Here is a 14747-nt window from a genome sequence, read left to right as displayed (position 1 = left end):
CCTCCAAATGGCCACACGCTGATGCAAAGTAGAGGGAACTGCCCCTATACCATGGATCCATTCTCGACCTAGAAGTAACTTGAAATTGGCTTGAGATGCAATCACCCTAAAGATGGTTGACCTGACAGTCGAACCAACAGCTAATTTCACCTGAATTACTCCAAGTATTCCACTTGTCTTACACTCATAATTAGACAACACCATATTGTGGGGTCTTAAATCTTTGTCAGATTTTCCCACTTTCTGAAGTGAGGCATAGGGCATTAAGTTCACAGCAGCCCCACCATCGACGAACACTTTGTTTATTGGAACCCCATCCACTTTTGCCCTTATGAATAAAGGCTTCAAATGATACATCATTCCTTGACATGGCTTCTCAAACACAACCTTTTGTTCTTCCACTACTCCTTTTCCCATTACATAATAACAAACAGGCGTCTCTTCTACATTCTCGTCAGGGAGAAAATCATCTTCATTCTCAGACACCTCAGATACTCTGTCGAACTCTGCTGGAAGTACAGATACAATTCCACAGTCAATTAACAATTCATCTGACTCTATGTCAAAGTTGTCGTCGACCTCTTCATCCGACAGTGGAGAATACTCAGGCTCTTTTTTGGTATTGAGAATCGGAGCATCATCATCAACTAATTCTTTGATGAGTTTCTTTCCCAGGATCATTCCTGCAGCCAACCTCTCATTTGCCACTTTGGCCTGCTCTTCAGTCAATCTCCTCTGAAAAGGTTTCGGCTGGTAATGAGAAAAACCTGCCTGCATCATCTTTGAGTTTTCCTGGCCATTCTTATGGCTTCTTTGGTAACGCCTCCACTGCGTTCGAGTCATAGGATTCTTTACTTTGTAGTTTGGAGATATATAGTCTTTCCTCTTAGATCCACTATCAGTCCAAGAGCCTTCAGCATTTGCTCCAGCACCTTGGATCTGCCATTCTGGATGTTTACCTCTGAAGTTAATGGGTTTCACCCACTTGTCCCCAGGGACATCCGTCTTGGGTCGAAAAGTCTTTGGCTTTTCAAACCTCTTACTGTACTCTCCAGCCCTTCGACCACTGTTTTCTCCTGTATACATGAACTGACGGTTCTTGCCTCGACGAGGGTCGAACCTCACTTTGTTTGCAGCATCAACATTAAAAATAGCATCACACCTTGGACATAATCCAACTTGAGAGTTGTTGTTGTGACACCTCTCAAGGAATTTCAAAAGGCTCTCCTTTGGTTTAGGATAGACCATGTTCAAGACTTTGCCATCAGTAGCACCATCTTGCTTTCCGCCGAAACCATCAGTAGTTTCGACCATCATCACATCAGCAAGCTCAGTATAGTGAGCCTCTTCGACTTGCAAGGGATCAGTATCAACTTGCATTGATGACTTTGGCTTTTCTCCAAACTGTAACCTTCCTTCTTTCAAAGCTTTCTGCACCAAATCCCTGAAAAGAACACATTGAGAAGTCTTATGACCCAGGAAATTATGAAATTTACAAAATCCTCTTTTTTTTCTTTTGTTCAAGAGGAGGATTCTTAAGTCCTGGGGGTACTATGATTTACCCATCAGTTACTAACAAATCGAAAATCTCGTCATATTTTGTTATATCAAATGAATACGTTTTACTAGAAAATTTATCATTTTTACTTTCGATCAGATTTTTATCTTTTGAGGGCTTGAGTAATTTACAAATATATGGTGGTCCCGACTTCAATTCAGCCACATTGACCTATCCCTCTTTGTATTCACTATCACTATCAGAGTCGAACTCATTTGTAGTAACATAAGCTATCTTTTCTTTCTTATGATATTTACTAACTCTAGCTTTTTCAGCTTTTAGCCTTTCGACCTGGCGTACTCTGTCTGTCAGTTGTGCCATATCCCTTAAATGTTGGGTATCTAATTTCTTCCTTATAGAATAATCTAACCCACCTGCAGCCATTTCGACTAACTCATGTTCAGGAATTTGTGTGAAACATCTAACTTTCAATAACCTGAAACGGTTGAGGTAGTCATCGACTGTTTCTGTACCCTTTCGCCTAACTCCCGCTAATTCTTTCAAACTAATCTTCGACTGTCCCATATAAAACTGTTCATGGAACAATCGTTCTAACTGACTCCATGAAAATACAGATTGTGGAGGTAAGGTTGTGAACCAAGTAAAGACATTTTTTGTTAAAGAACTTGGGAAATATTTCACTTTTAAATTCTCATTGTTTGCTAATTCTCCAGCCTCTGTCTGGAACCTAGCAATATGTTCGACTGTCGATTCGCCAGTCTCACCAGCGAATTTGGTAAATTTTGGAATTTTCCAACCCTTAGGCAATTCTGTCTGCCTTACGTACTCTGACAATGGGGAAACAAAATTTGGTCTATGCAAACCTACATTTATTCCATTCTGAACTAAGAGTTGTTCGACTACATTCGAGATATTACTGTGTCCAACATTGACATCTTGCTGAATATTTCTAAGAACCTGATCAGTATCCTGATGCCTTTGTACTACTCTAGGGATTTCTTGTTCAATTTGGTCCCCATTTCTAGGAGTTTCAACTACTCTAACATTCGACCCTTGTGGAGTCGAAAGGTTTGGTTGTGGGGGCGCTCCAAAGAAATCTGCTATTCTGGCCATTTGTCTAGCCAATATTTCATAACTTTGGTTCGTATTGTTTATCATGGGAGTAAAAACAGTTCCCATTTGTTGAGTAAGGGCATTCACCATTTCATGATTACTTTCGTCTATTTGTTGTCGAATTGACAACATTGATGTAGTACTTAAAGATGGAAAAACCTGGTTATTGTAACCTATGCCCATAGGTCGACCCCCTGGATTTGATGTGCTTGTTGCCATCATGCTGTCGAAATACAATGAAGGATTAGTGTGTAAACCTTGCATCATAGGCGTAGGCATTCCAAACTGAGGGTTAAAACCTGGTGGAGGTATCATTCCATGAAACGGCGGTCGTAATGGGTTAAACGGTGACCGTATATTCATTGGTGATGATACCAATGTTGCTGCCGTCGATCCACCAATATTTGTTGTTCTAACTGGGGATGTATTTGCGGCATTTTGTGATGTTGTTCCAGTTAGAACAACTCCTTGATTTCCAGAAAGGTCAGAATTATTTGTATTAACTTCAGACATGTTAGTTAATTTTCGACCACTTCTTAGAATCATACATAACTATTGCACTAACAAATATAAAACAAACAGCAATTGACGAGTCCCACCAGGTGTGCCAATTTGTTTACCCAGAAATATGGTAAACAAGCGCTAGTTTCCTTTTTAAAGGTTACTTTTGCGGAATCAACTAGAATATTCCAGGACTAATTACTTTAATTTGTTTATTACGTATATCTAATCTGTATTAAATGCAGCAATAACTTTAAAGTAAAAGTAAATACTGAAATTAAAGGCTTTTAAAATAACTAAAAGCAGTAGAAAGCAGTAAATGTGCACTGAAAATGAAATAAAACATAAAATGATTGCATCAATTAGACTGGTACGCATACGTACATTCCAAAGTTGCACTCGTCACTCATTTTGCACAGAGATTTGAGTTTACTTGCGTTTTGTAGAAAATGCGGACCCTAAACTGTTCCTATTGAACTTGCTTAAATAGGAAAAATAAAATAACTACTACTAACGGTCGACTGATTATCAGCCAACACCTGTCTTCGACATGCAATATCTTCAACTACGAGCCCTCCACGTGTCCTGTGAGGACTGCCAGAAAACTGCTTAAAACTGCCTCCTTTGACTTCTGATGCTCTCCGACTTCATGGCTATACTTAAACAAAACGTCTAAGTTTTTTCTGTCTGTTCTAGTCGAACCTGTATGGTATATTGACTAATTTTAGTCGAACCTTTGCAATGATGGTTTATTGGTAGTCGAACGTCAGTCTTGACTAAACAAAACTATTTGATCAGACTTTTTGCCTTAGATTCTTTAATAATCTCACCTTTTTTAGAGGTTACTTACCATTATTTAGCAAGTCGAAATCCTAGGGTAACAGCAACTCAACCTTATCCGGGATATATATATATATATATATATATATATATATATATATATATATATATATATATATATATATATATATATATATATATATATATATATATATATATATATATATATATATATCAAAATTCTAGGATGTGCATAAGCCCCCAAAGCACGAGGCCTGTAAGGGTGAAGTGTTTTGAGGTTATCCCGGATTACAAAAACTTGACATAGACGTATTTTAGATTTACACATTTTGAACGAGTAAGCTCCCGTAATTTCCTGGTCTTGATGATGAATCAATTCTTGAGGGATTCACCTTGGCATATATTGGGAAGACTTATGACTTTAATGAAGTTGGAAAAAGCCACAACTTTAATGTCCGTTGAAATCACAGAACCTAGTAGGTCTCAGACATAAAAAAAGTCGAAGAGCCCCAACAAGATCTCAACCCGTTGAAGTCGTAAAACCTGGTAGGTTCCAGACATAGAGAAATAGAAGAGCCTGGTGGGATATTGATCCATTGACGTTGTAGAAACTGATACATTCTAGACATAGGGAAGTCGGAGAGCCTCAGCGGGATCTCGACGGGTTGACATCGTAGAACCAGATAGGTTATAAATATAGGGAAGTCCGAGAGCCCTGTTGCGATCTCAACCTGTTGAAGTTCCATTTTAATTATGCCAATGTTTGGCCTTGTTATTAGAATTGCAATAGTCCATGTGGATTTTTTAATATCGGTAGTAACCAAATCCTGAAATATTTGCATGTACATAGGTTGGAAAACCCCGAGTAGATATTGTTTCATTATTTTTTGATATTTGATCTCTTTGATAAATAATTGATTTGTTTGAATGGAAATTAAAACGGAGCGGCCAGCCCTAGGAGGATCTTAGCTTATCCTTAGCCGAGGTTTGTACTATATAGATTCAAAAAGCTCCGATTAAGCCCGCCCCAAGTGGATCATGGTGGATCTCAGTGTAAGGTCGAGGATTTGTTAACCAAGTTGCTTAAGGTAAGAGGTATATTAACTTGACCGATATATCAGAGGTATGTTAACATGGTTATTTTAAGGTCAAAGATATATTAACATAACTTGGCCAGAGGTATATTAACATAGCCTAATGTGCTGGAGTTATGTTAACATGGCTTTTTAAAGTCAGAGGTATATTAATCTAACTTGGCTAGAGGTATATTAACATGGCATAATGTGCCAAAGGTATGTTAACATGGCTTCTTTAAGGTTGGAGGTATATTAACATAGCCTAATGTGCTAGAGGTATGTTAACATAATTTTTTTAAGATCAGAGGTATATTAACATAATCTGGCCAAAGTATATTAACATAGCCTAATGTGCCAGAGGTATGTTAACATGGATTTCTTAAGGTCAGAGGTATATTAACATAACCTGGCCAAAGGTATATTAATATAGCCTAATGTGCTAGAGGTATGTTAACGTGGATTTTTTAAGGTCAAGGGTATATTAGCATAACCTGGACAAAGGTATATTAACATAGTCTAATGTTAACATGGTTGTTTTAAGGTCAGAGGTATATTAACATAACCTGACCAAAGGTATATTAACATAGCCTAATGTACCAATGGTATGTTAACATGACTTTTTTAAGGTCATTGCTATATTGACATACATGACCAGAGGTATATTAACATAGCCTAAAGTCCAAGGATCCTGGTGGATCTTGGTGTGATGAGATCGAAGGCACCGAGTGGGTTCTGCATCCTCACATGTCGAATCCTGCATCTTACATCCTCACATGTCGAACCAAACTTGAATCTAGAGAAACATGGAGAGGAGGACAAGGTTGATGATACTTTGTTCAAACAAATTGTGGGATCTCTGAGATATGTGTGCAACAGTCGACCAAATATAGGTTTTGCAATCGAATTAGTGAGCAGATACATGAGTGAACCAAGGGTGTCACACATGAAGGCTGCAAGAAGAATATTGAGATACTTAAAAGGATCGATAAATTGTGGAATTCTATTTCGACGAGACACTGAAAGCAAAGAAGCTACAATTACTTGTTATTTAGATGCTGATTGGTGTGGAGATAATGAAGATATAAGAAGCACAACTAACTATTTCTTTCAAGTATTTAGTGCCTCATTCTCATGGTGCTCGAGAAAGTAACCTATGGTGGCACTGTCATCGTGTGAGGCTGAATATATAGCAGGATCCTATGTTGCGTATCAAGCGATTTGGATTAGATTTGTGCTTGAAGAAATGGAGGTCGAAGTGAAGACACCCCTGATACTGTAGATCGACAACAAATCAGCCATAAATTTTGCTAAGAATCCAGTTCTGCATGGTAGGAGTAAGCACGCCGAAGCCAAATTTCACTTCTTAAGGGAGAAGGTAAATTTAGGTGAACTTGAAGTGAGACATTGCTCAAGTGAAGCACAATTGACCGACATTTACACCAAATGATTGAAGATTGACAGATTCCTGGATTTGAGAAACAAAATTAAGAATAGTTCATATCAACTATGATTAACGTATGTTCGATAACTTGGATTATAGGGGGTATGTTGTGATATAATCCAAGCTGTGTAGCCCAAGCCCAAAGTTAATTAGGTTTAAGGTTTATTACTTAGTACACAAGTTAGTTGTATATAAATAAACATATTGTAAATCAGTTTCATATATTTAATATAGCAATCCTTATTTCCTTATCCTCTCCATATTTCTCTCCTCACAAAAGTGCCCCACGCACTAACACACCTTTTTTCCCTTTAGCTTGGACGGATAAATCTGTGGTGATTGCCGAGTACGACTATAAGTACCTCACATCTAGCGAGGGCAAGATAGTTCACCTCCCAGAAAAGTTTGAGGTCATGAAGTCTTATACGCTGATTGAACAGCGGCAAGAGGGCGGTAACTCTCTACGTTCAATGTTGCAGTATCAACTTTGATTGGTTTCTATACTGTCATTGCAATTGTAAGAAGGAAAATTTCGTCGTAATATTTTAGGTTCAAACCAAAAAATCAAATTCATACTAGATTTCTTTCTATTTTTTGCTTTAGGTGGTACGCACTCCGAGCTCCGATAAGACACAACCAAGTACTGTTAAAAAACATCCATGATCCTTCTGACACAACTTTTTCTTTATCGGCCTCCGAATCAAACTTCATGGGCGGTTCTAGCATATGGCCAGCTTGGGCAATTGCCCGGGCTCGGTCCGGTCCAATATTTTTTAGTGTTCATATTTAAAAATAAAAAAATAAAATTAATGGTTAGATATGTTTTTTTGTCCTTATAAATAAAAGAAAATGCTAACCAATGTCCTTAGAGTATTTTTTAAGTGATTAAAGTGGTAAGTTTTTGTTAAAATATGTGTATGTATTGAAAATGTACTGGAAATTGAAATGTTAACTTTTATAAAGAATATTTTCCTATTTAGTATGCTTAAAAAGTGCCCTGAGGACACTCGTTAACAAGACCCATAAATAAATTAACATTCTAGTCCTTAAAAGAATTTCCTACCATGAATGATCCTTTGAAAGTTTTTTTTAAATTTTTTTTCCTACCTCTTTAAAGATTTTATGCATGGAATTTTAGTCCGTGTTATTTTTTAAAATTTTGAAAACAGTTTAGTTACTCTTTCATTTTTAAATAATTCTTTTTATACATGTTTAAAATAGTGTAAAATATTTATTTATCAATCTTTAGAATTTTTTAAAATAAGAATTAAATATGAGTTTTTCAAATTTTAAAAGACAATGATAAAAGTAATTAAAATTTCGACTTAAAAAATTAAATTTTGAGTTTATTTTAAGGATTTTTTTAAAACGTTCTAAACTTGTCTGTAAATAATCATTCAAAAATATACACTAGTTTAACAATAAGGATTAAAACTACATGCATAATAATTTTGTAGGAATCAAAATATATAATTTGTTTTTATAGGGACAAAAATAATATTTGGTATTTTATATCGACCAAAATCTTATTTAGCCCTAAAATTAAAAAAAATCTTTTTTCAAACTGAAATTAGTTTACAAATTTATTGACTAAGATTTGATATTGTCGGTGTCGACTATATCCATTGAAAGAGCTTTTTCAGCAAAGAAGATTATCCAGTATAAATTGCACAATAAAATCTACGATATGTGGTTCAATGACTTGATAGTATGTTACACCGAGTCTCGTAATTTTATTTTACATGCTATTGTAAGGTTATATTTCATCTCTTTTACTTTTACTACACTTTTGTTGTTGACAAAATGACGAGTCTTTTTTATTTTGATTGATAATTATTTATATATTATAAACAATGTGAAATTGCGGTCTTTAAAATTTTGCCCGGGCTTTATAGTTTTGCTGGCTCCGCCACTGTCAAACTTGATCATAAAGAAACCATTGTCATTATCATGAATATTGAATCATCATGTGAATTTTTTTTATCTCTCCATCATTATTTTAAGGGCCTGTTTGTTTCAGCTTTAAAAAAATAGAGTTTTTCTTTGTATTTTTGAAAATAGATTTTCGAAAATCGTTTTTCAAAATGTTACAAGTTTTTTTATACTCATTTTTTCTAAAATGAAACACTAATTATGACATCCTATAACATAAACATACATTATTGAAGACCAAAACTTAGTCAAAATTGCGATTTTTAAAAAAAAATGCTATTTCAAAAATGATTTTCCTGAAAATCTATTTAAAATAATTTCAAAATTAAGTGATTTTTTGAAAATTTGATATCCAATTTTTTTCCATAAATAAATGACATACCTAAAATCATATTTTAAGAATAACTATTCAAACCAAAATTTCATTTGAAACTTTTATAAAAAATTTCTCTGTAAATTTTTTTACATAAAATTATATAACATTATCGCATTCTTCTTGAACACTTTTTTTTTTTTAAAACTTTCTCTTTCAAATAATTTTTTGGTAATAATCAATTTCCATTCAATTCACACAAGCTTTTGAGCAACGAGGTCGACTTTTCCTCTATGCATGGCTGCAATTTGTTTCTCACCTATAGTTTTCTTTTTGTTGCTAATTTTCTCACCTATAGTTTTGTCGTGAAAAGACACGATCAATTTGTTTCTGTACAATATCTACGCGTAAATCAAGTGGTTTTCGAATCAATTTGTTTAAACCAAAAATAACAAAATTAAATTATCAATAGTTTGATTTTTACTTATTAAAATAGTAGCCGACCATGAGTTTAATTTTTAGCGGAGTACTATTTCTTATTTACAATCTCTTTTAGTGGGTCCCACAAAGATCCTCTGCGACTGTGTGGCTAAGAAAACGAGCCCAATACCATGAATTATGAAATACCAAAATTCAACTTAAAAGATGTCAAATTGTCAAAGTAAAATCATACGCATTCTCAAAGTTTCTCCAAATCTTGTTTTCTTCCAATTAGCCGTCCTAATAATTCCAATCCCAACAGTAAAGATTGAGTCCCACTGAGAAACCAACGACGAAGAATCAAAGAAAGAAAAAAATAAAAAAGGGTTGTTGGTAAACCTTTAATTTTTGTGTGGTCTAGAGTCTAGAATCATTCAACTTCAAAACTAGTGTCCTACACAATGCCTAGTCAAATTCCAGCACTCTCAACCCGCGGAAACATCAGAAGGTATCTGACCCCAAATATACGTTTGGCCTCCTCTGACCGTGACCAACGTTACTATTCCTATTTATTTATTACTACTATCATTACTACCAAATCAATGAACTAATCTTGTAATCTTGTAATAAATAAAATAAAATCATCTGCAACAATCAGATATGTCCGTTCCAAGAAAGTTCATAAAAAACTTAATAAGATAAAGCAATTTGCAAGTCTAAAATTTTGATCTATAATGCAAAAAAATGTGGAGACAAGAAATAAGCAAGACAGAGCAAACACATAGATAATGCATGGTTAAAATTTTAGACTAATATTTTAAAAAAATACAGATAAAATGGACATGTTACACCATTTGGACTAGGGGTGGCAAAACGGGCTGCTCACACTGTTCGCACGGCTTAAAGCCCTCAATTCGTTTATTTATTTTTTATTTTTTAATAGATTAATAATTTTTTTTATCTTGAAATTCACTCCTTTTGTTAAATAATTTTTTATAAAACATTTTTTAAATAAATTTTATCTAAAAAAATATTGTATATAGTTACGACTTCAAGAATTTGAGTTACTAAAATTAACTAAAAAATAATAGATTTAAGGTAAGACGAGTTTAACAAATAAGTGAGACAGACTTTAACAGGACGAGTTTAGTCGGACAGAGGATTTCGACAGGACGGATTTTGTTGGACGGTGGACTCAAAATCTCAATCCAACCCTTTATATTTTAACAGATACGCGAGTCAGTCCAAGTACCACCGTCCGTTTAACCACCCTAATTCGGACTAGGATCTATGTGGATGAAGACCAAGATACGTACCTAAATAAATTGAAATAAATGGTATTTGAATAAAAAGATTTTGTTATGGATTTGGATTTTGACAGGAGAAGCGACAAGTGGACCTAGTAGATGGATTTTGCAAAGATTTCATAGATTTGGATCCTCCGAATCTTAGACCTTTATTAATTTTCTTTACCCTTTTCTGCCTTTTCAATTTCAATTCAGCCCCACAAATCAGTTTACTTTTATTTTCTACGTTTTTTTACTATTATTAGCACGCTTCTCTCTCTTCCTCTTTCTTAAAACCCCCACTTCTTCATTTCCCATTTTCACTCACACAAACAACACTTTCATTTTCTTCTTCAGTTTTTTCTATTCCCATTCCTTTGAGTTTCTCAGTTTAAAGCACAAAGTTTGTTTGTTTGTTGTATATCATGTCTCCCGCCGGTGAAATTTTCCGGTCGAATTTGACGGAGTTGTTAGAGGAATCTCCTTCAGGTGCCGATGAATTGCACGTGCTTGCTGTTGATGATAATCTCGTTGATCGCAAGGTTATTGAACGTTTGTTAAAGATTTCTTCATGCAAAGGTAATAATAATAGTAATAACGCATCATTGAGAAGAATTTCATGTGTTTGGATTGGAATTGATTGTGAAGGTTTGTTTTTTCAGTTACTGTTGTGGAGAGTGCAAGAAGAGCTCTTCAGTATTTGGGATTGGATGGAGAGAATACTGATATAGGGTTTGATGTAAGTAGATTCTGTTTTTGGATTCTTAATTGTGTTTGGATATTGCAAATTAGAAATTGGATTTGATTGTTGATTTGTTATGGTTGCAGCAGGGTGTGAAGGTTAATCTGATAATGACGGATTATTCCATGCCTGGGATGACAGGGTATGAACTACTCAAGAAAATCAAGGTATTGTTATAGGTTGCTGAGTTTCCTTATTTGAATGGTTGATCTTGGAATTCTTTTTTTTTTGAAATTGTATATTGGAGGAAGGTGATTCTTATTACTCTTCTACCTGTTTGTGTTAATTCCAGCAGGAGTCTTCTGTTTTTCGAGAGATTCCGGTGGTGATCATGTCGTCCGAAAATGTTTTGACTCGAATTGATAGGTAAAAACTTGAATGAAATGTGTGTTTTGAGATGAATTGATTGTGTAGAGATGCAGGCTTCATTGAATGTAAATAAGCACTAATTTTGTTAAGCGAAAATTCAAAATTGTGATAAAACATGGCCTAAATCTTTTACCTCAAATTTGTTTATGATGTTATTTGTTTCGTTAGCAATCACGTGAAATCGTTTAATCCTTAGACAGGGTTGATACTCTTGTAGTTTAGAAGCAACCAAGCTGATAAACTGAAGAGAAATCATTAAGAAAACTAGAAAAGAAATAAAAACGATATAAAGTTTGACGAGGATCGATCAAGTGTTCCTACTCTCCAACAATCAAAATAGAGAAAAATGTTTTTTGATAGTGTTGAAAAAACTGATAAAACAAATTTTAAATATGTATTTTATTGTTCATACATTTCCAACCATCACAATTCATACATCTTTACTATGTGATCTATTGTTTTGTAATATCCAATTTTTTGCCTATAGATGCATGTCATAATTTTAGTTATTAAGAATAACTAGGATGCATTATGTGGCAAACATTTCTAGTCCTGCTTCTTAATATTTTTATTTTCATTGATTTGCAGATGCCTTGAGGAAGGAGCCGAGGATTTTCTATTAAAGCCAGTCAAGTTGTCGGATGTAAGACGCTTGAAAGATTTTGTCATGAGAGGTGAAGTGAAGGATGGCGAGAAAATTTCTCTAAAAAGAAGACGCTCATCAGATGATTGTACTCCATCTCTATCGGCTACATTCTCACCAATCCGTCATTCATGCGATCCACCATCATCAGTGTTCTCACCACTCTCACCACCACCATTATCCTCCAAGAAATCTAGACTGTGACCATAAATTGTTTAGTCTTATATGTCTCCATTTTTGCAATAGTAATGTCCATATTTTCAATTTGTTAACCAGTCTATACAGTTTGTTCTCAGGATTTTGAATGACAAAGGGCAATATAACAGAATCATTATTTTTTGGCCTCTAATTTGTTCAATGATTTTGCTTCTGTACAAAATGAAATTTATTACAACTTAAAAAACAGGGTATTATTTGGACAAACTCATGGCAAGTGCTTAAATAACTCATGCTCTATTTGATCTTCCCTGACTCACTATATTTACACAGTATTTGAATTGAATAAAAAATGAATTAACAAAATAGCAAATGCATGCCTAATTTTTGAACAATCGATTTAACAAAAGAAGTAACCAAGCTTTGGGAAATTCACAAGCAAGTTAATGAAATGGGGAATATGAATTAAAAGTAGTTCTAAGATAAATGTGTTAGTTCAATTGACAGAAATAGATATCGTTGTTTTTGGTTTTCAAAAATTGCCACAGACAAAACTACTGGGAAGAGACACGGACTAGGTCGCTCTCTTTAAGACGTTTCGCAGTACTGTCCAAAATTCAATTGTATACTATACGATTACAAATTGCACGGTAGATAATCGGTCAAGAAAAAACTACCGGGAAGAGACGCATACTAGGTCGCTCTCTTTAAGACGTTTCGCAGTACTGCCTAAAATTCAATTCTATATTATACGATTACTAATTGCACGGTAGATAATCGGTCAAGAAATACATCCTGTGATGGTACAAAACCATTCAAATAAGGTATAAATACCACTCATATCGACCAGTCGTAAAACCACTCATATCGACCAGTCGTAACAATTTCTCAAACCAAGTGAAATTCTAATAATTCTCCAAAGAGAATTTAATAATGGTCATTTGACCACTCAAAATAATTTTTCAAACAAAGAAATTCTAATAATTCTCTAAAGACTCTAAAGAGAATCCAAAAAATTATACTTCATAATTTCTCAACTCAAACGAGGAGAAATTAACATAATAATTTTCTTAAGAGAATTCAAGAAAACACTCGAAAAATTCAACGAGTAAAGAGAAAATGTGAGAAGTTGGCGCTTCGACAATTGGAAAGACGCAGAGTTATGAGAGTGAGGAAGGAAAAACTCAACAAAAGGAGTTTTTGGTGTGTTTTGGAATGAAACAAGTAATTTTCTTATATAATGAAGTAAACTAGCCAAAATTTCTAATCTAAACAATGTGAGACTAATGATTTTTTTCAACTTACACACAATGTGAGACTAATGATTTTTTTCAACTTACACACAATGTGAGACTTGACTTAAGGAACTTTTTCAATTCATCTCCCTATTTTGGAATATTGACATAATGTTCCAACAATCCCCCACTTGAATTTAAAAAAGTGTTTTAGAAGTAACGTCAAACGTTTCTAAGATTGTGCATAAGCAGAGGTGTCTACGACTTGAACCTTTGCGTAGCAAGTAGAATTCTGATTCAGTAAGAGTGACATAAATGTCTTGAACTCTATCTCAAACATCAAATCCGCAAACAACATTTTCTAAGGTGTAATCTAATAGACTGTGCTTTAATGACCCTGTACGTGTATCCCGGTTTAGTGAAGGCTCTAGGAATTCTTCCTCGAAATTCCAGAGGAATCGGCCTAAGTTTCACAATCACATAGGTGAGTTTATCAAGAGTACTCCTGTAGCCTAGGTACTCCCTCATACAGAGCATATATCTCATTAAGAGTTTATATTATCTCACCCTCTTATCGTTTCAGGATTCATGCTTCTCTTATTCCCACTAGCATGATCGCCTCATATTACTCACAACTTGTTATTATCCATTCAATATATTTCTTGAGATCTCCAGTCATTTAGGTCGGGTTATCATCATGAGCAACTCATTTCTCTATAGGCATTAGTCCCATCCTTTTTTATGTATTCTAGAATTTTTCTCTAGCTATTCATTTCTTCAAAGGATCTTCTAAATTTTCATTAGTGCGTACATGATTCACTCTTACATCTCCTTTAGAGATACAACCTCTAACAGTGTTTTGCTTTCTTCTTAATTGACGTCTTTTACCATTATAATTAACGGTTCTCAATTTTTGCAATAGCCGCGGTACTATCACAGTGGATCAACACAGATAGCATATGTTTTTTCTTCCATAAATAGATTTCACCTAGCAAGTATCTTAACCAACTTGCTTTTTCACTAGCTATCGGTAATGCTATCTGTTGTGAAAAACGATACCAATTTCAAAGTATAATAGGAAATTAGGGAGGAGAAGAAGAACACAAGAATTGGTTATAACTGCTATTCTTTTACTTTCTCTTAAAACAAGATTACAAGTTTACAAGAATAACAAATAACCTCTCTCACCCTAATTAGGAT

At 34.5% G+C, this 14747-nt stretch overlaps 1 protein-coding gene across 4 annotated transcripts; it reads left to right on the top strand.

Annotated features, from left to right (window-relative positions):
• The first annotated feature begins 10617 nt into the window (after positions 1-10617).
• Positions 10618-12505, top strand: LOC131635865 (two-component response regulator ARR5-like). 4 transcript variants are annotated; one of them, XM_058906511.1, is made up of 5 exons: positions 10618-10981; positions 11065-11141; positions 11234-11311; positions 11437-11510; positions 12102-12505. In XM_058906511.1, exons 1-5 carry the CDS (start codon positions 10828-10830, stop codon positions 12358-12360), a joined length of 642 nt encoding a protein of 213 aa, XP_058762494.1. In that variant the 5' UTR covers positions 10618-10827; the 3' UTR covers positions 12361-12505. The 4 variants fall into 4 exon arrangements, with proteins under 4 accessions (XP_058762494.1, XP_058762481.1, XP_058762501.1 ...); XM_058906498.1 differs by having other exon boundaries at positions 10621-10981; positions 11231-11311; XM_058906518.1 differs by having other exon boundaries at positions 10622-10981; positions 11440-11510.
• The last annotated feature ends 2242 nt before the right edge of the window (positions 12506-14747 follow it).

The sequence above is a fragment of the Vicia villosa genome, linkage group LG1 (assembly GCF_029867415.1).
Source record: "Vicia villosa cultivar HV-30 ecotype Madison, WI linkage group LG1, Vvil1.0, whole genome shotgun sequence".
Taxonomy (NCBI): domain Eukaryota; kingdom Viridiplantae; phylum Streptophyta; class Magnoliopsida; order Fabales; family Fabaceae; genus Vicia; species Vicia villosa.
The sequence above is the reverse complement of the archived record's forward strand: the minus strand, read 5'-3'. Positions and strand labels throughout refer to the sequence as shown.

Bases quoted from the DNA above. Each gene is read 5' to 3' on its own strand.
- LOC131635865 (XM_058906498.1), top strand. From the start codon at position 10,828: ATGTCTCCCGCCGGTGAAATTTTCCGGTCGAATTTGACGGAGTTGTTA. The intron at 10,982-11,064 runs GTAATAATAATA...TTGTTTTTTCAG, and splicing joins AAAGATTTCTTCATGCAAAG to TTACTGTTGTGGAGAGTGCA. The intron at 11,511-12,101 runs GTAAAAACTTGA...ATTGATTTGCAG, and splicing joins GTTTTGACTCGAATTGATAG to ATGCCTTGAGGAAGGAGCCG.